A 22,199-nucleotide genomic window follows, 5' to 3' on the forward strand; every position below is an offset into this window, starting at 1 on the left:
TATCATTGCACTCCAACCGATATTTTTATGTTAACAATAGAAGGTGAAAACCCACAATTATCACACCATCCTCAGCTGTAGAGCATTAGAGATCTGTTTGCTTGTTTTGGTTTTACAAGTTTAATCAGTCTCCTTACTGGTATCAGTGTTGTTTCCAGATGCAGCTGTTTTTTGAAGAGAAAAAGAAAAAAAAAAGAGAAGCCAGGTGTACTTTGTGAGCTTGTGGAGAATAAAACAGAAAAAATGTGACCAAATGTCAGCTGCTGTTAAAAGTTAACATTGCTTTGTATCTGCTTACACTTTATTCAACTAAATTAGTTATTTTTTTGTTTTAATTCAGTATAATTTATTTTAAAATCAGTCACTGTGATGTGAAAATACTTTGATATCTGCAATGACTGTAATATAATTTATCCATATTTTGTCAAGTTCTTGTTCATACGATGAGCAACATATTGAGCATCAAGTTATTTCTCTCTGTGCCTGAACACATTGAACATTCAGACTCATTAAACAGTTATGTTTAGATTAGATGAAGAATATTTTGTGCTGTTGTTTGTAAACTCAAATTGCCCTTTTCTCTCTCCTTCTTGTAGAATGCAACCAGATGATGAACACTTCTGGAAACACGCTGTCAGATCAGATAATAGCAATCAGCCAATCTGGTCAGAACCAAAGAGAGAGCGAGGCTCACATCCAGTCCCTACTCAACCAGTCCCTGTCTCAGTCCAGGACGGCGCAGAACAGCATGTCTGCCTCTCAGAACATGGAGAAGATTGATGACCTGTTGGTCAGCTTGCAGGAATCAAACAGCAACCTCACGCGTTCATATTAACCTTCATACAGGTTCCAGGATTTGTCTTTTATTTTTCTTTACTGTAGATACCTTAAGTAATTCTAAAATGTACAAAAAAAAAAAAATCCAAATGTTGTCTGATGACATTTACATGCAGGAAAAATAAGTTAATTTGTGCTATGATATATGGTCACTTAATGATTTTCTGCTGCTTCAATGTCAAGGGTTTATTTGGAAAGAACTGTGAGGCAGAGAAAACCATTTAAAGGGCTGCCCGTCTTAATCAGCAAGTCTCTTCAGGCACAAATTACTGTGATTATGACGACAAATGGAAGGATTTTTATATCCAGCTAAATACACAAGGAATTAAGTTTGGAATTTCTGGCTCTGCAGGTTGACCAAGAAAATTGAACGTCTCTTTTTGTAACTTAATGACAAACTGACTTCCTGTTAAAGCTCAAGTGAAGAGACAGACTCCAGGCGAGCCTGATCACAGGAGTGGAATTTGACTGTTTTTCTTTAGCTTTCCTTCTGGAAAGACAGTATATTTAACAGGCTTTGAATTAATCAAACTTATTTTTTTTTTTATCTCCTAGTAGATCAACATTGATCTTTTCCATCTGACAGCTCTTGTAATGTTTTTTTTTAAGTATCCTTCTAAGTGTTTAGTGGTTTCCATGAGTAGTGTTTCATTTTCTTTCTTTGGAACGTTATGTGATGACAGGAAGGTTTGAATAGTGTTGGGTATGTAGGGCAAAATATAAAGGTAGCTGCATTTGATGTTCAGAAAGCATGCTGAAAGAAAGAGAGTGGTAGGGGAGGCAAAGTAATAATTTAGAGGAGCGGTAGAAAGTAGTGTAATAATTTTAATATGAGGTGTTGATTACTTTAATGCTGATGCAACTGGCTCACACCTGATGATGGTAAGAAATTCAGTCTAGATCAGGGGTCTCCAACTCCGGTCCTCGTGAGCTACTGTCCTGCAGGTTTTAGATGTCTCCTACTGCAACACACCTCTGCACAAGCCTGTTAATGAACCAGTGATTTAAGTCAAGTGTGTTGCATCAGGGTAGAATCCAAAACATGCAGGACAGTAGCTCACGAAGACCGGAGTTGGAGATCCCTGATCTAGACTGATACAACTCTAACTTCTCATCAAGGGTACAGAACAGTATCTTAAGTAATGATGCTTTCTTTATTTTTCACTTTCTTTGTTTACACTGAAGAAAAACATTGTCTTATTGTTCAGAAATTGTCATTACTGTCCTGTATCTGCATGGCAGCAGCTGTGTGGGCAGTAACAATTTAAACATGTGTCCTCCAGGGTGTCCTTTAATCTGACATAATTCAATAAGTCACAGCCATATTACGCTATTAATTACACAAAGCCTAAAACATATATATATATATATATATATATATGTATATATATATATATATATATATATGTATATATATGTATATATAGCAGGACAAATGAAACAACAATAATAGATTTTCATGAAGAAGTGTGACTTCATTTTTTATTAAGCTGTAAATTAATATATGAGCTTCTAGCATAGAGAGATGGTAATGTAGTTAATTATGAATTTTATGAGCAGAGTTGGATCATTTTATGTTTTCATGTCATTTTAATGACATCAGCGTCAGGCACGCATGAACTGGAGTAGTACTCTTAAACCAGTTCTATTAATGTTCTCTTACCAGTTTTATAAATGTGACATATTTAGTGAGGAGAAGCAAATAGTTTATTAGCCTCACATGCAGATCTTGTCCAGGTAACGGTGTTAAACATGCAGGAACAGAGCTCATTTTACACGTTTTAAGTTTTACGAACTTAAATGTTTTTGTTAGCAGGTGGCCCGTGGCCTCAGGACCAAAGTTTGACTCGAATCTTGCTTTGTATAAATCTTTATTAGAGGCCAGTTTTATGGCTTGTGAACATTTATCTTCTTTTTACTCATTTGCCGTTTCAAGATTCTCAGTTTTGTTTTTTGTTGTTTATGTTTTGTCTGGCCATCACACTTTTCCGTCTGTGAGTTTGTTTGTCTGTGTGTTTGTGCTTTTGTTTTTAATTTAGTTTTGTAAAAGTTTTGTATTGTGTAGTTTTAGTGCAAGTGTACACACGAACAAGGGGCTGGTCTCTGACGGTAATTGAAATTACCTCCGTTTTATGCCTCATGTTGTCTTGTTTTCTATGTACGCTTTTGTTATAAATACATTTGCACCGTTACATTTAATATTCACTTTAAAATCAGAAATAGCTGTTATTTTATTATGGAGATTCTGTGAATTTGACCTACATGACTTGTGTGTGCAGTGCGAGCAGTTTGAGTGGTTTTTAAAGGGACCCTACTCCTGAAGGTTACCTGACTTTGGAAAGAGGAACTATCTGAGAGTGACTTTCTTCAACTTATAAAATAGATGAACTAATATTTCCAGTGTTGCGTTTTTATGATTTTATTTGCTTTTGTTTTTTGTTTATAGAAAGACTTATGATATATATCTCTATCTATAAATATTCTGTCAGTTCTTCTTGAGATTGTTTCCCATAATCATAGTTGTGTTTTTAATTTTTCCTGATGACAACAATGTGATTTGGCCTCCTACTCTTGCTGATTCTTTAACACCTTTTATGCAAAGGGCCCCTGCACTGGGACCAGGCTGCCCGTTCTGACTGAAATACATGTAGCTGTGTACCACTGTGCTTTATTTCTGTCGCATCAAATCAGGCTTAGTTACATCAGTGTTTACTGACTCGTTGTTTATATATATATATATATATATATATATATATATAGACTTAGAGGTTTTTGTTTTGAATAAAAACGTTTTTTTAATTCTCTGGCCTGTTGGTAAGGATATGGAAACTGGAAGTCCAATAAGTGCCTGTTATCAGTCTCACAGTCTTTTGCCTGTTACTAAGCTTGGGGATATTTTTTAGTGGAATGTAAAGGGTTAACCAGCTCCTCATGATGTTGGTGGAGGTGTCTTTTCATGTAGACAATTATATAATTCAGACACTATGAATAACAAGTACACTACTGTGCATAAAAACTCCTTTAGATTTACCACAACAATGTACACATCACATGTATGTTCTGGGCTAGAATAAGTCATTTTCAGACCAAATAATTAACAGCAGGACAAAGTGGTAGCACACTGTTGGACCAACAAATTTCAGTAATTTTTTACAATGACTATAGTACTCAATGTGATTTAGCAAAAGTAAAAGTCTCTCTTAGATTCAGAATGTTTTTGAATGCACATACTGGAAAGGTAATTACTTTTTTAAATTACAGTTTCTTCATTTGTGTATTTTCAAGTTAAGTGGAGACTGTGGATGTATGACTTATATTACAGTCATTTCTAACGGTAAGGAGAGAGTCTGTAAAAGTTATCATATATTTCTCTTTGTCAGAACGTTGCAATTGAACAAGATGTGGGTTTTCTTTTTAACATTCACTTTTAATTTAAGGCCAACAAGCTGAGTCACACACCTTCAGATGGTTACATTTTTCCTAAAATCTTGCATATGACACTAGTAGAGATTGTACATGTCACAACCAACCTGAGAGTGCTTTATTGACTTGACAGCAGTAACCAGATGAATGTGGTTGTAGTGGATAAATTCGTTGTGCAGTTTCTGTAGGAATCTTGTTTTTACTTAAGTATACTTTGCATTTATGTTATTCCATGTAGGTGCAGAACATTTTTCTCTGAAACTGCCATGCAGCTAATTTACTTTAACAGTAGACCTTTTTGAATATATATTTTTCTATATAGCCTCACCAGTTTTTATCATGAAGGAGAATTCAAAATAGATGTTTTTCTGTTGCTAGTTGGAAAAACAAAAAAAAGAGTTGTTATGGTTTGTGTGCCACATACATTCAATGTTATTCTTTTAGTAAAAAGCTAATTTCTCCTCTCAACAACGATCAAAGACATGGATTTTTTTTTTTTTTTTTTGCTTAGTTTCAACAGAAACATGGATCGCTCATTGTTTGCTTTCTGGATTACAGTTTTGCTTATTGGGTTTATGTTGCTCTGTCAATACTTAAGTTGAATGCTTCTTCTAAAGCAGTTGTTCTACTCCTGATTTCTCTCAGGTTATCTCAAGTTTTAAAGTGTTGTCATATCAGTAAGAAATCAGCAACAAATGTACACCATGTAGAAGAATAGTAAACAGGCACTATGGACTAGAAAATTCTGCTAGAAAAATAATTTGTGCTCATTATTTCTTATGAAAAACTATTATTTTACTCTACACTTCTGTAAAATCTTTTTTCCTCACAATTATTTAATAAACAGCCAAAAGGGGGAAATCTGCCTTTTTCTATGTTTCACCATGACAGCAACTGTCAATTATCCTATGTTAAGAAAAACAAAACACATTTATATATATATATATATATATATATATATATATATATATATATATATATATATATATATACACACACACACACATATTGTGTATATATATATACACACACATATATATATATATATATATATAAATGCCTTTTGTTGGGATACATACTTTTGTTTGTTGTGATTACATTTCTGTAAACCTCCAGCTATTAAATCCATATTTTAAGTCACATGTTAGTTTTTATTTATTTATTTATTCAAATTTAAGCTATGTTGCAAAAAGAAAACATGTTTTCATGAACATATTACCTTTGGTGTCACTATATCCCCACTCCCTGAGAGCTCATGCTGTAGCTAGTGCTGCTGATTTTTCAAGAAATCGAGCCATGTGAGCTATTAAAACGAAACATTAACTGTTTCTCTCTAGATTGTCTACTGCCATTACCGGGCGAGAGACAGACCCTGGACAGGTTGCCAGTCCATTGCAGAGACAACACTGAGAGAAAAAGAAACAAAAAACATTTAATTTGCACAACAGCATGTGAAATTAATTCTCAATTAGTGTTGCTTCCTAAGTGGACAGTTTGATTTTACGGAAGTGTGATTGACTTGGAGTTACATTGTGCTGTTTGAGTGTTCCTGTTCCCTTATTTTTTTGAGCAGTGTGTGTGTGTGTGTATATATATATATATATATATTTATTGCCATTTATGCCATTTGTGTGTGAACAACACCTGTATTAATCTCTATGCATGTGCTTATCAACGTATTTGGGGTAATGTGAAAATCGATAAGTAATTTTTCATTTACATAGACTGACTGAATATTTTTGTTTCCAGAGTCATTGTAACTTGTTATAATAATATTTTTAATTGCGTAATCGTACAATATACCACATAGGAAACTAGAGACGGTCTATTTGCGTAATGCATCTGTTTCCTACAGTCCTACAAACGCACCAAACCTAGCGTTTGTCTGGCGCACGCGCCTATCGCCCTTTCTGAGCGCAGCATCAAGAACATGGCGGACATGACAACAGCAGACGGAGAGAAACTCAGCAAAAAGTAAGCCCATTCTGTTCCTACGTTGCTCTTTAACGTTTGTTCACACTGTACGCCGTGTTCTGATATTAAAAGTTATTGCTCTTTTGACAATTATGACCATTTCGATTTGGCTATGTAAAGCACCGGGTCGGAGGATGAAAGCGGAATGAAGGTCCCATATGGAGGCACGCTATAGGCCTACACCTACCAGAATTCAGTGCGTTAATGTTTCTGGTAGTTGTAGTTCCAAACATTAACTGCAGCCAGTCACTGTTGGGCGTTTTGGCAATAAGTAAAACTACAAGATCCAAAATACATCTACAGAAATGTCCTCTGCACATGAACATGCAATCGTGTGGCTTCTTTACTCAAATATTAGTTTGTTAAAAATTACGTTTTTGTAAACTTAGCATTTGGATACTACAACTGCTTGCTGTTATATACATTTTAGTAGTTAAAATGATAAAGAAGTAACCATTCAACTTCGCTCACTGCGTTTTCCATCGCTTGCTTTCACTTTGTTTTGAGCTCCACTAGTTAATTAAGATTATAAACTTAATTTGATATTCTTTACTTTTACCTCAGTCAGCTTTTGTATTTTACCTTTCCGACTTAATATGTGTTATCTCGAGTGCCATGACAAGTAGGAATAAAACTACCTAAACGCATATCACTCAGTTGTGGGTGAAGACAGCCTTCTGTTCTCTGTGCTGGATTTTGTTCTATATATGTCTATTTTCTCAGGTCTGGCTACTGAATGTGGTAGTTCAGCATGCTGTGTCTGGTCAGAGCAGCCAGGCAACAGCTGAGCCAAGCCTTTGGGGTCAGGGGACAGTGGTTAAAATGTGCACCCCCTTGTACAGCCGCAGTCTCATCCCAATTACAAGGAATCCGTTGGAGAGGTGACAAAAGGTTGGTGGCTTTTCCATTCCTGTGTGAAAAACAACCAACCTTTTGTCATCATAGTAGATGCCGTCCCATTTACTTCTGTGTATGATTTTTTTTTTTGTGCTTCTCTGTTATAAGATAGACTGTAGTGTTTTTGTTATTTTTTAAATATATATTTCAGACACCACAGTATAATTTGATGTAAGGTGTCATACAGGAGATGAAATGTTTGTCTTCAGTTACGAAGGTATTAAAAACAGGTTTGGGCATCCGTTTCATTTCAGTTTAATTTTGTTGCATCAGAAACAGCGATGTTAATATCTAACCTATGACTCATTTATGATACCTTGCTTCCTTCTGTTTTTTTTTTTCTTCTTTTATCAGTGAGCTGAAAAGGCGAATGAAAGCAGAGAAAAAGACAGCTGAGAAAGAAGCCAAAATCAAAGAGCAGGTGGTGCAAAAGAAAGAATCCAATGATCAAGCTGTCCAAAATGACCATGGGCTGGATGAGGAGACGCTAGACCCCAATGTCAGATTTTTATATACTTATTACGCCTTTTTTAATTAAACCATTACTTTTATATTATATATAAACTATCATCTGTTTCCCTATAACATAGCAATACTTCAAGATCCGATCCCAGGCCATCCAAGAACTGAAGGGCACAGTGGATGACCCATACCCACACAAGTATCATGTAGACTTGTCACTAACAGAGTTTATTGAGAAATACAATAATCTACAGCCTGGGGACCAGCTTACAGATGTCATTCTCAATGTGTCAGGTACCAAGAAAAATTTTTTATTCTTATGCATTCTAGAGTAATCTAACAGGAGATCCCCTATTTAAGGATTTTTATTTTTTGTTTCAGGTCGCATCCATGCCAAGAGGGCTTCTGGTGCCAAGCTGCTTTTCTATGACTTGCGAGGTGAAGGTGTCAAGTTGCAAGTTATGGCAAACTCGAGGTACTGAATCATATCTATAGTTTTAGACAATACTGTGTATATTTTTCTTTCCGTGTGCCATAAATGTTTTTTTTTTTTTTTTTTTTTTTTTTTTTTTTTACAAATTGATCATACAATACAAGTAGAAGGAAGTTTCATTTGCTGGTATAAACCGAGCTGAAAAGTTGCCCATTAAAGTTGACTATTACAGATTATTTATATGTGGTTTGGAGGTAAATGTATGAACTAGGTGGCCTTAATTTCTTCTTATGACTATCTCAAGGCTTTTTAGCATAAACATTTTTTCTCCATCAGAAACTACAAGTCTGAGGAAGACTTTGTGAGCATCAATGATAAACTGCGCCGTGGTGACATAATTGGTGTCCGTGGAAACCCAGGGAAGACAAAGAAAGGGGAGCTGAGTATCATTCCTATTGAGATGACCCTGCTGTCACCATGTCTGCACATGTTGCCCCACCTCCACTTTGGCCTCAAAGACAAGGTAATGCCCAGCATGATGAAACTTAGTGTGTGGTGGTCAGCACTCCTTTTTTTTCTCTTTGAAAAGAGTAAAATTACTTAAAAATGTGAGATTCTATAGCACAAAACGGATGGATTGCTTTGCGTGTTACCATGTGCTTTACATTTAGGGCAATGACTTGTACTCGTGTACTTGTGTAATGATTTTACACTAAAATTAAGTTGTTTTTGGTCTAGCTGGATATCAAAGTACAGCGTTTTCAGTGCCAGTTAATAGTTTTGAGTTATCACAGACAAAGATACATGAAAAGAAAGTCCAACTTGACACACACAGTCTAGTTGAAACTATTTTGGCATCAGTTTAAAATGCGAAAAATCTTGAATATTTTCATTTGTAGTAATTAGCATTGTGTGCAGTGCTGTAGAAACAGAAAATCTCAAACCTGTAGTTTTGTGAAAAGTTACTGTTGCCGTGGATTTGGTCGCAGTAGCCTGTTATTGAGACGAAAAAAAACAGTCCTGTGAAATTTCTGATGCTGAATCCTGTTTTTTTTTTTTCCTTCCAAAGGAAACACGATACCGCCAGCGCTACTTGGACTTGATACTCAATGACAATGTGAGACAGAAATTTATAATTCGCGCTAAAATCATCACATACCTACGCAGCTTCCTGGACCAGCTGGGGTTTTTGGAGGTGAGAAGTTTTGAGACATCACACTTTTCCAAGCAACGCAACTGATTAAAGTCTTGCGCTTGTGTGGAAAAATGTTTGTGCAGATTTTTGTTTGAATTTATACAAACTAGAGATTTTATTAAAAACATTTTAACTGTTTAGATTTTATTTAAGGCAGTTAGTTAGTTGATGTTAGCCTGCTGTGCTGAATCATGTCTGTATTGTTCATAGATCGAGACACCAATGATGAACATAATTCCTGGAGGAGCTGTGGCCCGCCCATTTGTTACTTACCACAATGAGCTGGATATGAATCTGTTCATGAGGATTGCCCCTGAGCTCTACCACAAGGTAGCATAGCTTTCAAACATCAGACTACTTCTGTTTGTTTAGTATGAACTTTTATTTAGTGTTATTCAATATAACGCGGCTTGTACTTTATTAAAATGACTATATAACTGTCTCACAGATGCTTGTGGTTGGTGGAATAGACAGAGTGTATGAGGTTGGTCGTCAGTTCAGGAATGAAGGCATCGATCTCACTCATAATCCAGAGTTCACCACCTGCGAGTTTTACATGGCATATGCTGATTACCAGGACTTGATGGAAATCACAGAGAAATTACTTTCAGGTAAATAAAAATACAGAAATTGGTTAGTATTGAGATGGTAATGTCTGTCATTGATGTTGGCTCAATGACGACAGCATATTTTGTGTAGTATTGTTGCATCTTTTCTCTAATTAAACTTCTCAATTTTGTCACTGATGTCAAGGGAGATTGTAGAATTTATTTAACAGAAAGTCTTTAAATTGATCCAGAACATTGCAAACAGAGTACCAACTGATACGTCCTAGACTGATCATATTTCTTCAGATTTAGCCTCCTTTTAACTGGGTCCTTCTAAAATTAAGGGAATATCACAATTACTAAGCACTTATCAGCATAGCCCCATGTCATATCAGTAATTTTATTGCTCTCAAGCAACTAAAACAAAACCTCCAGTCCCCGAGTACTGGCCTCTTTGTGGTTCCTAAAATATCTAGGAGTAGAATAGGAGGCAGAGTTTTTTGTTTACAGGTCCCTCTGTAGTGGAACCAGTTGCCACTTTGGGCGAAGGACATAGAAACTGTTGTTTTAAGCAAGACTTGCTATGTATTTTTTGGAGAGAACTTTCTGCTAATTCACTGTTTTTAATGCTCTAATATTTTGCTATTTGGTGTAATTCTGACTTTTTTTATTTTGAATTTCTTGCTTTTATTCCTTTTTATATTTGTATTTACTGTTAATTGGAAATTTCTTTTAATTCTGCAAATATAATCTTAGTTTTTGTTTAATGGTTGTCCTTTCATATGTTTTTTTTTCCTCTATTAAGCACTTTAAAAAGTATTTGTGTGTCTAATAAAATGCTGTATTTAAAGTTGGAAAGAAACAAGGAGAACTGCTTTCTCAAATTCAATAATTTGGTATTTAATTCAGGAATGGTGAAGCACATCACGGGGGGGTACAAAGTAACCTATCACCCTGATGGTCCAGAGGGACAGGCCTATGAGATTGACTTCACTCCACCGTTCAGAAGAGTGAGCATGACACACGATCTGGAAAAAATAATGGGAGTCCAATTCCCCCCTACTGATAGCTACGACAGCAACGGTAAGAACCTACTTGTGCAAGTCTTAAATCACTCACCATTTTGTCTTTTTTTTTTTTTTGTTCCTCTGTGTTGGCTGTGAATGACCATGTATGGCACAATTTTATCCTCAGAGACGCGGAAATTCTTTGACGACTTATGCACCCAAAAGGGAGTTGAATGTCCTCCACCCAGGACCACTGCACGCCTCCTTGACAAGGTGCTCAGCTGATGAACATGTGCACTTAGTTACCGTTTCTCCTTTGTTTAATTTCGATGTGCTAATGACTTTATTTCCTTCTCCATAGTTGGTTGGAGATTTCCTTGAAGTCACATGCATCAACCCAACTTTTATCTGTGATCATCCTCAAATCATGAGCCCCTTAGCAAAATGGTAAGAAACATGTTTTTTTGCTGACATTTGAGAATACGGTGCTCAGATCCATGCTAATGGTTGCTCCATTTTTACAGGCACAGATCACAGAAGGGCCTAACAGAGCGTTTTGAGCTCTTTGTGATGAAGAAGGAAATCTGCAATGCTTACACTGAGTTGAATGATCCAATCAGACAGAGGGAGCTGTTTGAGCAGCAAGCCAAGGTTAGTATAAAGCTACATCTCAGTTTGTTTTTACATTCTACTTTGATATACTATTAAACCATTCACTCTGTACTGTTACAGTGCATATTTAACAGAATGCATCGCTGCATCTTATGATCTCTGGGGAATCTTTTTAGGCCAAAGCAGAGGGTGATGATGAAGCCATGTTCATTGATGAGACCTTCTGCACAGCACTGGAATATGGTCTCCCACCAACTGCTGGCTGGGGGATGGGCATCGATCGTCTCACCATGTTCCTTACTGACTCCAACAACATCAAGGTAAAGATGTCGTTTGAATCAGAACGCAAGAAGGTGCAGTGTTTTTTTTTTTTTTTTGTAATCTAAAAGTCCACACATAAGGGTTTTATTTGTGGTTGATACATTTTCAGCCTAAGAAAATTTAAATGATTGTTATTGTGCTAAGAATCTTCAAGACAGCCATGTCCAAGTTTTTTTTTCTAAGAGGACAGAAGTAAAGGTGTGAAAGTGACCAACAGTACCTCCTGATATTAGAATTAGTGTTTTAATTTTGACAGTAGTAACTTAAAAAATGTCTGTTTTTTCCTTTTTTGAAATTTGGATTCTCCAAATCTTATTGAGTGCTGTTTGGTTGCCAATAAAATACAGTAGTCAAAGGCTAAAAGGATGCTGCTCAAAAGAGAAGGAAACATCTCAGATTTTGATGAATGATGAATATTTGAAATGAACCCAAGTCCCACTGCAGCGGCATAGAGTCAGACAATAAGGATCTCATCCTGGTACCTAATGGCAGTCAGGGTACCTCTGGCTACCACATGAAGGTCTGTGAGGTCCTTCAAGGATATGCCTCCTTAGACCATCACTGCCCCGCTGCCAAACCAGGTATAGTGAAGAATATTGCAGGTAGCAGACCGTTCTCCACAGGGTCTTCAGACTCTCACGTCAGACACATGTGCTCAATATGAACCTGCTCTCCTCCGTGAAGAGCACTGGGCACCACTGATGAATCTGCCAATCCTGGTGTTCTCTGGCTATTGTCAGTTGGGCTGCACGGTGTTTGACTGTGAACACTGGCCCCACTTGTGCACCTCGGGCCCTCATACCACCCTCATGGAGTGTTTTTGACAGTTGGAGCAGAAACATGCACATTAGTGGCCTGCTGGAGGCCATGTTTTAGGGCTCTGGCAGGGCTCCTCTGTTCCTCCTTGCACGGTCCTGCTGCTGGGTTGTTGCTCCTATGGCCCCCTCCACATCTCCTGGTATACTGGCATTTCCTGGTATCTCCTCCATGCTCTTGACACTGTGCTGAGAGACACAGCAAACCTTTTTACTACTGTACTATATTGATGAGCTGCACTACCTGAGCAACTTCTGTGGGTTGCAGACACCTCACTGGAAAAATGCACACAAGACCAAAAATGTGCCTGAAAGGGTAAAGACAGGGAAATGGCCTGTTCCACCGCCTGCAGGACCATAGCTGCTGACAGATGGAGCCCCTCTGTTGGCATTAAAAGGAAACTGTTTTATGAACAGCACAGACTTTAATTCATTGTCACCTTTCCACTTCTCTGATCTTCATCTTGGCGAACATTTTAATATATTCAGTCTTGTCTTGGGTTCAAATTGAAAAGAAGTGTAGCAGTCGTATTTATCCCAGTTTATCATCCAGAGATGAGGAGCTGGTCCTTTCTTCCAGGCATTTCACGTTACCACTACCCATAATGCATTGCGATATAAACAACAACGGCAGACTGAGGGAAGTGATGTTATATTACAAAAGCAAAGGCATCAAAATTCTTTTAAATATCCAATGGTATGTTGCTGATACTATTGTTATTAAGCCAATGTTGTCTCTTCCATAAATGATTTACTGAATTTTTTTTTTTTTTTTTTTTTTTTACAGGAGGTGTTGCTGTTTCCAGCCATGAAACCTGATGACAATAAGACATCAGCTCCCTCAGAGGGCACCTCAGTGTAATGACCTCTGCTGTCGTGTATCTGCAGGAATTTGTATGAAGTGGGAGCAATTTCCTCACTGTGCTCATCAGTGGAGTCTGCAGGTTTTGTGCTTTATCAATGTTAACACATTAAATGTTGGAGCTTTTCTGTCATTAAGGGAAATCATCTTGTCTCAATTACATGGTTGATATGGTAGCAAACAGTACTGAATGCTTTTCCTTTGGATTTCTTACATTTCTGAGCTTAAATTTGCTTCATCCTCTTGGTTTGATTTTCAGAGCCATTTTAATCGTTTCTATCATCCAGTTACCACTTGTACCCAGCGAATGGGTCAGGAGGTCATCCGCTGTTTTCTGCACACCTGGGTGTAATACTTCAAATACATCTGAGTGTACTTTGAGTTTCTTAAGGGGTCCTTGATTCTGGTTACCAAATGTATGGCATGGATGCACACCCTAGTAAAACAGCTTAAGCCTCTGATATTTTGTTTCCATACATTCATGTGATTTTTACCAGGTCTGCTCGTATTACTTGTCTAAGATTTTTCAATCCAATTCCAATTCAACAAATCCAAAATCTCTCAGCCAAGAAGTTTAAATTTGTATGTCTGAATAAAGTGCATATTAATCAGCTCTATTTATTTTCTTGTCATATTTGTTGCCTTTTCATTAGTGTACAGGTGTTCGTCATGAAATTAGAATATCAAGAAAAAGTTGATTTATTTTAGTAATTCCATTCAAAAAGTGAAACTTGTATAATGTAGACATTCATTCCTCACAAACTGACATATTTTTATATGTTTATTTCTTTTAATTTTGATGATTATAACTGACTGCCAATGAAAACCCCAAATTGAGTATCGCAGAAAATTAGAATATTGTAGAAAGGTTCAATATTGAAGACACCTGGTGCCACACTCTGCAAATTAACCCAAAACACCTACAAAGGCCTTTAAATGGTCTCTGTCTAGTTCTGTTGGCTGCACAATCATGGGGAAGACTGCTGACCTGACAGTTGTCCAAAAGACGACCATTGACACCTTGCACAAGGAGGGCAAGACAGAAAAGGTCATTGTTAAAGAGGCTGGATGTTCACAGAGCTCTGTGTCCAAGCACATTAATAGAGAGGCAAAGAGAAAGAAAAGATGTGGTAGAAAAAAGTTTACAAGCAATAGGGATAACTGCACCCTGGAGAGGATTGTGAAACGAAACTCATTCAAAAATGTGGGGGAGATTCACAAAGAATGGACTGCAGTTAGAGTCAGTGCCTCAGGAACCACCACGAACAGACGTATGCAAGACATGGGTTTCAGCTGTCGCTTTCCTTGTCAAGCCACTCTTGAACAAGAGATAGCGTCAGAAGCTTCTCACCTGGGCTAAAGACAAAGGACTGGACTCCTGCTGAGTGATCCAAAGTTATGTTTGCTGATGAAAGTAGATTTTGCATGTCCTTTGGAAATCAAGGTCCCAGAGTCTGGAGGAAGAGAGGAGAGGCACAGAATCCATTTTGCTTGAGGTCGAGTGTAAAGTTTCCACAGTCAGTGATGGTTTGGGTGCCATGTCATCTGCTGGTGTTGGTCCACTGTGTTTTCTTAGGTCCACGGTCAACGCAGCCGACTACCAGGAAGTTTTAGAGCACTTCATGCTTCCTGTCACTGACCAACTTTATGGAGATGCCGATTTCATTTTCCAACAGACTTGGCACCTGCACACAGTACCAAAGCTACTAGTACCTGATTTTAGGACCATGGTATCCCTGTGTTTAACTGGCCAGTAAACTCGCCTGACCTTAATCTATGGGGTATTGTGAAGAGGAAGATGCAATATGCCAGACCCAGCAATGCAGAAGAGCTGAAGGAGCAATCTAGGCTCTCATAACACCTGAGCAGTGCCACAGACTGATGGACTCCATGCCACACTGCATTGCTGCAGTAATTCAGGCAAAAGGAGCCCCAACTAAGTATGGAGTGCTGTACATGCTCATACTTTTCATGTTCATACTTTTCAGTTGGCCAACATTTCTAGAAATCCTTTTTTTTTTGTTTGTTTGTTTGTATCAGTCTTTAGTATTATTCTAATTTTCTGGGATATTGAATTTGGGATTTTCATTACTTCTCAGTTATAATCATCAAAATTAAAAGAAATAAATATATATGTCAGTCTGTGAGGAATGAATGTCAACATTATACTAGTTTTTGAATGGGATCACTGAAATAAATCTTCTTCATGATATTCTAATTTTATGATGAGCACCTGTACATACATAACTTTTCAAGGAAAAGCATAGGAGAACAGCAGAAATTTGTTATTGCACCCATGAGCTAGTTTAACATTTTACCAAAAGGTGAAAACTGTCATTGTTGCAGTAGAGGCTCAGTTTCAAAGTTCTACCATGTTTACCTGATGCAGATATACTCATCATTGGTTTGCTTTGATTTCTTAATTTCTTTTTGCACCATCAAGAAAACTTGTTCCACTATCGTCCACCCATAGAACAATGTGGTTCCCAATTTAGAGAAGATATCCATGTAATGTTTCTTAGCCAAAGAGTTCTCCAGCTATTTTTTTCATTTTCCTTGTACTTAAGCATAAGCGTTTTAGACCTTGTTATTGCTTTGGAAATGGTGTCAGTAATAATAATAATAATAATAATAAGAAGAAGAATATAGTGTGTTTAGCATTAGCATTTGTCCAGATTATTAAAAAAAAAAAAAAAAAAGACAGGTAATCGAATTTTTCACACAGCCGAACTCTTTTTTTTAATGTCGTTTTTCCCTTTGACCCGGTCACCTTCCTACCTCCCTCCTCGCGAGCGCGTACAAGTGGGATGGTGCGCGTTCCCGCGGTCAAGTGTCTGTGCACCGGATCAGACGGTCGGTACACAGTGAGTGAAGATGGCGATGAGAGCAGCGCTGCGGTGCCTCTCTGCAAACTTTTCTCCCAGGCTGCCACAACTCTCGTCAGCAGCGCATGTTTCAGCGACTCGAATGCTGTGGAGAAGCGGCTCTCTGCGGACATTTAGTACGACCTCGGCCCTATCCACAGGTAAATAAAATGTAAAAAAAATAAAATAAAAACTGACAGCCAAAGGAGTTGGGATGGTACACACTCCGCTCTCCATGCGGACACATTCCTGTCTGTAATGGGTGACGGGGGGGAAAAAAACGCTGTTTTTGTCACTTTCCCACAGCGGAGCAGGGCAGTGCGACAGGAGAGCAACTCAAAAGTTTACCATTAACTTCGCGGTTGTTGTCACCGTGTACTGAAACTTTTGTATGAAAAGATAGCTGCCACATGTTATGTTGGCTAAAGCTTTACAATGCCTTACATGAGTGTAGTCAAACCACGAGCTCCTAATTGGGATGTTAAGGGAAACTTGTCCCTCTTGCATCAACAATCAGTTTATTAAGAAAACGTCACGCATGATGGTGGACATTTGCCATAAATAGCTGTGGAAGGATGACTGTCATGCATGCATATGGTCTAAAATATTAACATTTCCATTTTTTATAGGTTTCTTTTATTTTTACTCTTAAACGTGCAATGTTAAAGCTTTCTGAAACATAAACATGTTTTTTATGCTATCACCCAGTTAAATGATTACAAAAATAAACAATCTCTCTGACTGTGGTCATGCATCATCATCTTGCACAGTTCACAATCTGGTTCAAACCTGTATTTTTCTGCATGGTCTGATGCCAGCGTTGGAAATTGTTGAGGCATTACAGTACTTCCCTCGGGGTATTCCAAGGATCACGGCATGAGCTTTAACTTTTTTTTCTTTTTTTTTTTTTGTAAATCTTTTGTTTTAGTTTGACATTTGGTTTAAATATACTGACTTGATGATCAGAATCCACAACTGATCTCTGATTTTTTTTTTTTCCCACATATAATATTGCATGAGTAATAGCCCCAACTGTCCAGTTGTGCGTCATAATACAGTTCTTAGTTGTTTGGCTACGCAAGTATTGTGTTTTTAGACTGTAGGAGTTTTCTCTGCGTTAACAGGTAACAAGAACATGGTACATGTTGCATCACATTATAATTGTATGAATATTTTCACTTCGTCATGTGTTAATTATTTGGTGGTTGTTTTGTGCTTTTCATAGCCCTCAAGTTCACTGAAAAGCATGAGTGGGTGCAGGTGAAGGGTGGAATTGGAACCGTTGGTATCAGCAATTATGCTCAGGTAGGTTTTTGGGTCTGCCTATCTACTAATCATTGAGTTATGGCACTCTTTGTTCAGAGTTTTACCGATAGCAATTCAAAACCATTCAAAACTGCACTTTGCTCTCAGGAGCTTTACTATATCAGGCAAATTTACTACTTTATGACTATTGTTTGAGTCAATTGATTATTGCTGCTTTGCAGAGATGAACAAAACATTTCAAGTGCATGACACTCTATTATCAGTAAATGTTCAAACCATGATTGAGGGCATGTTTTTTTTCCCCCCAGCACAAATGAAACTAGTAAAAGAATGATCAGAGTAAATTATTTATATTTTAATATCCTCAGTTTCACCTATTTAAAGCATCATAGAGCACCCAGTACCTGCTCAGTAAGTTTCTGTACTTGTGGAAAGGAAGAGGACAACACAGCAAGTTTATTTGTACAGCACATTTCATGTACAAGATCATTCAAAGTCCTTTACATTAAACGCATTACAGTGGGATGCAGAGGAAGCATTGACAAGAACATTAAAAACAAACAAAAAAGATAAAGAGATTTGACATGATAAATTTGATATCTGATAGATCTGGGTGGTTCATAACAAACCAGAAGATCATGGTTCCTGAATGTATTTGAACCCTTAACCGTTCAGTGCTTTGTAAACTAACAGCAGGATTTTTAAGTTAATTCTTTGACAGACAGAAAGCCAGTGTAAAGATCTGAGAACTGGAGTTGTATGAGCCACTTTCTTGATCAGTGACAGCACAGATGAAGTCATGCTGATTAAATGCTCTGCACAGGCACTTTCACAGTAGTTGACAATGTAACCATGCACATTTCACATGTCATATACAGATAAGCATTTCAGTATTTTCAATGTATTCCCTCCCATGTAGCATCAATGAGTGAAGTATTTTATGTTTGAACTTCATAAATCTGCTAATTTAGTTTTGTAGAATTAATTTGACCAATTTTGAAGAGAAACAGAGAAAATATAGTTGTCTCTGCTGCATGTGGACCGTCTGCCTATAATTTTGATTGTTTAGATTCACTGCTGTGTTAGGGAAGCCAGACTTTATAATTAAGAAATGCTGCTTGAAATACGCTTTTTAAGGTAGCAAACAAATCTTAAACTGAGGGTAATTTATTTATTTATTTTTAAATGAGGAATTTGTAGTTATTGTGGAGTCTTTGTATTAAACTCGATTCGGTTTTATTGTTGGCAGTATGCAACCTCCACTGTGAATGAGATGCACACAGCTGACAGTTTGTATGCGTAGTCTCTTCAGCACTACAGTTCTGTGAATCATTGAGTCTGTAGTCTGGATTATCTGATACCAAACAGTATTTTATGTAGTGTCTCTGTATCAGTTCTGTCTTCAGTTATGTCTCCACAAAGCTGTCATCATTATGTAGTTTTTTTTTTTTTATTTAACAATGTGCCCCTTTTCTTGTGGAAACCTCTTGTCAGTGAATTTCATTACAGGTATGAAACCTCACCCAAAAAAAAAAAAAAGTGGACATACATGATCATGAGCTGCTCATAAAGGATGTTTTGAGTCATGTCAGACTAGTGGTTTTGATTATTTTTTTGTAACAATTTTTCTTTTCCTTTTATTTTCTGCTGTGTTTTACCATTTTAGGAGGCATTAGGTGATGTGGTGTACTGTGGACTCCCTGAGGTTGGCCAAAGACTTGACCAAATGGGTAAGATCTGGGAACAAGCTTAGCATTTACTGACTGGTTCTAGCAAAATCATAAGAGATATCTCTCATGCTGTGGGATTTTGTTGTAGATGAGTTTGGTGCCTTGGAGAGTGTAAAGGCTGCCAGTGAGCTATACTCTCCACTGACAGGAGAGGTGACTGAAATCAACACTGAGCTGGCAGAAAATCCTGGACTTGTGAATAAAGATTGCTACGCACAGGGTAAGTTTCTTACTGCTGCTCCTTGCCAGTTCAGTAATTTTGTAAACCTCTCACAATAATGATCAAACATTTGTTGACAGTTGACAACTTGTCAAGCCACAGCTTGCTCTGTTTTGCTTTTAAACTCTTAACTCTTGTCTTTCAGGGTGGCTAATCAAGATGACTATTGAAAAGCCTGAAGAACTTGATAGTCTCATGGATCAAGTTGCATATGATAAATTTACTAAGTCACTGGAAGAATAAATCAAAAACTCTTTGTGCTGCTTTCTTATCTAATTTGGTAGCGAGCTTCACTAACATCTTGTGTGACAAAGTTATTTGGTGGTATTTATTTTGATCCTGGATATTGTCCTATTAAAATGTCACTCAGTAACAGCTCCCACATAGAAAGCTAGGATTTGCTTGGTCACAAGCAATTCTAAAGGGCTCCTAATTTCAAGATCTGCCAGTATTATTGGGTCTTGTTCGCGGTGCTTTGCTCCATTTTTAAATGTGCAAAATGTGGTAAAAGGCTGGAAAGTGCTGTATCAAATTAATGTAATAAAACTTAACTTTTAGGCATGTGTTGATGTTTCTCTATTCTTTATTCTTAGAATACAAACATAATTTAATCTCAGCTTCTGATATTCTCACCAAGTACAGTAAATATGCAGAGACGTATTATGTTGTGGACAACAAGAACAACAAAAAACAGTTTGCACAGTAACACTCGCAATGTTTTAATGTTCTGCACACAGATGTGGTCACATTATGCCTGATCTGTACATGTGCTTACAGGACATGTTGCTTGTTGTAGTTCAACGCACCTTAACCTTTGCCCTCTGTTGAAGATAGGCTGAGATTGCAGAAACTAGTTGACTAATGATTAATCCAACCTTTTTAAAACCAATGACTAAAAAATCCAGATTTGTATTATTTTTATAGTATTTATTTTAAATACTTTGCATGATCAGCACCAGTAGAGACTAAAATTCGCAACTAAGTGTATTTACAAATACTATGAAAGCTTTAAGGAGCGACATTGACTTGTTATGCCAAATGTCCTATTAAAATAAATAGACACAATGACCGAAAATAATGCTCTTGATTATAAGATTTTGCTAACATTTAACAAGGTTTTTATGTCATATTATTACAAAGGATTGATTAGTCTTTCTTTTGTTTGGAAAAATGTGCATTTAAATTGAGATTTTTTGCAGACACAATTAAAAGAACATTTTATTCAGATTAATCCAGTGTTCACAGTTTTTGATCATGATATAAGCAAAATAATTTTCCTTCTGAAGGCCTTTACCATAGGACTCAAAACATTTTCTTAAATATATTTATATACAATTAGACTGGATAGAATATGTAGCAACTTACATTACTGATGCTTCATTGCTTGTGTTTGCATTTTGCAGCTGAGAGTTCTGGCTGAAAAAATACTCATACCAAATTTGTAAAAACTAGTTCCAAGATTAATGGAGTCAGACAAAGAGACTTGTCTTCCCACTACGAACGTCAGGTAGTTAAGAAAGTAAAGACTATTATCAGTAATCAGCTCTACCATGCTCCTCCGATATTCAAAATCCTTTAGTCCTCTGTTACACTTCTAAACTCTGACAGCAGTCATTTTAAATTACCTTTCCTTTGTCATTGCTTTATGTTAGCTGAGCTAACATGTCTCTTAGCCTGTAACAGTAAATGTTGTTTTATTGTTGATTATTTAAAATATTTATTTGTTGTGTCTTCCAATGACCGCATGTGAACTGGCTCCTGATTCATGTCATTCATTGACTGTAGAAAGTTGATTGTGTCTGTGGTAAGCAGCAAATGAATTGCACCTATGGGAAAAATAAAGTTTTCTTAATCTGAACCAAATAGCCTCTCAAGAATAATGAAAACTGAACTCTAATCTTGTAAGAAATCAAACAATACAGCAAAGGCTACTGTAGAGGTAATGTGGCTTCATCTAGTGGTCAGTAAGAAAACTTCACCTGAAATTTTCAAAACTAAACTTTTGTGTATACGATCATGCAAAAGCCTCATCTGCACTGGTTTGGAAATAATTTTTTTTCTAATGCGTCAACAAACACAGACTTCAAATGTATTGCAGTTGTAAAATCCAGGTATTTAATATATGAGCAATGAAACGAATTCTAGGCTAGCTATACAATTGCGTTTGATAAAGGGAATGATATTTAATTTTGTGGATTTTATCCAGTTTCCGAAAACATAAGGTTTGTATTCCCAGGTTCCTTTTTTTAATTAGGCCAACATATTAATGTGGGTTATTATCTCACTATCCCCCAACTTTACAGACTTTTTTTCCTACTCTTAAACACTCCAATCTAAGTAAAAAATAACTGCACTTTCAAAACAATAGACTTAAAAATGCTCACCTACAAAAACCTGTTTCTCTTCTATATATTTTTATTAGTTTGATTTAGATTTTAAAAAAATACACACACACACACACAAACTAACATCTGAAACACATTTGGCTCACATATTCATTGGTACAAAAATGAGAAATTAAAAGAAAGGTTAAGTTAGGGGAAAGAGGAAAAAACTAAACAAAAGAAACTATATGAATCCCCTTGTAAGAATGGAGAAGATATTCAGACCAATGTAAGACAGAAAAGGCTCCCATGTTTTGTAAACTTTAATAGACAAATTATCCAAAGAGACATTCTCAAGAATTTTGCTGCACCATTTAGCTATGCAAGGAGCTGTTTCTGTTATCCATTT

The 22,199-nt window shown here is 36.8% G+C and overlaps 3 protein-coding genes across 5 annotated transcripts in view; all 3 read left to right on the top strand.

Annotated features, from left to right (window-relative positions):
* The window catches only part of nfat5b (nuclear factor of activated T cells 5b), a 41,203-nt gene extending 36,086 nt beyond the window's left edge, over positions 1–5,117 (top strand). For both annotated transcript variants that reach the window (XM_041984665.1, XM_041984672.1), the window contains exon 13: positions 597–5,117. In XM_041984665.1, the coding sequence (XP_041840599.1) occupies positions 597–835 (239 nt within the window). In that variant the 3' untranslated portion in view covers positions 836–5,117. The remainder of the gene's footprint in view (positions 1–596) is intronic.
* A 987-nt stretch (positions 5,118–6,104) lies between these two features.
* On the top strand, positions 6,105–14,003 carry kars1 (lysyl-tRNA synthetase 1). Of its 2 annotated transcripts, XM_041999944.1 has the most exons (15): positions 6,121–6,234; positions 6,958–7,125; positions 7,486–7,630; positions 7,722–7,887; positions 7,975–8,068; positions 8,363–8,549; positions 9,096–9,221; positions 9,432–9,551; positions 9,670–9,832; positions 10,679–10,852; positions 10,964–11,049; positions 11,138–11,223; positions 11,301–11,427; positions 11,565–11,708; positions 13,312–14,003. In XM_041999944.1, exons 2-15 carry the CDS (start codon positions 6,986–6,988, stop codon positions 13,384–13,386), a joined length of 1,833 nt encoding a protein of 610 aa, XP_041855878.1. In that variant the 5' UTR covers positions 6,121–6,234; positions 6,958–6,985; the 3' UTR covers positions 13,387–14,003. The 2 variants fall into 2 exon arrangements, with proteins under 2 accessions (XP_041855962.1, XP_041855878.1); XM_042000028.1 differs by lacking the exon at positions 6,958–7,125 and having other exon boundaries at positions 6,105–6,234.
* A 2,202-nt stretch (positions 14,004–16,205) lies between these two features.
* gcshb (glycine cleavage system protein H (aminomethyl carrier), b) lies at positions 16,206–20,023 on the top strand. Its single transcript, XM_042000265.1, has 5 exons — positions 16,206–16,411; positions 17,476–17,555; positions 19,183–19,246; positions 19,335–19,466; positions 19,612–20,023. The coding sequence occupies exons 1-5, from the start codon at positions 16,261–16,263 to the stop codon at positions 19,707–19,709; spliced, it is 525 nt and encodes a 174-aa protein (XP_041856199.1). The 5' UTR covers positions 16,206–16,260; the 3' UTR covers positions 19,710–20,023.
* The last annotated feature ends 2,176 nt before the right edge of the window (positions 20,024–22,199 follow it).

The sequence above is a fragment of the Melanotaenia boesemani genome, chromosome 1 (assembly GCF_017639745.1).
Source record: "Melanotaenia boesemani isolate fMelBoe1 chromosome 1, fMelBoe1.pri, whole genome shotgun sequence".
Classification (NCBI taxonomy): Eukaryota; Metazoa; Chordata; class Actinopteri; order Atheriniformes; family Melanotaeniidae; genus Melanotaenia; species Melanotaenia boesemani.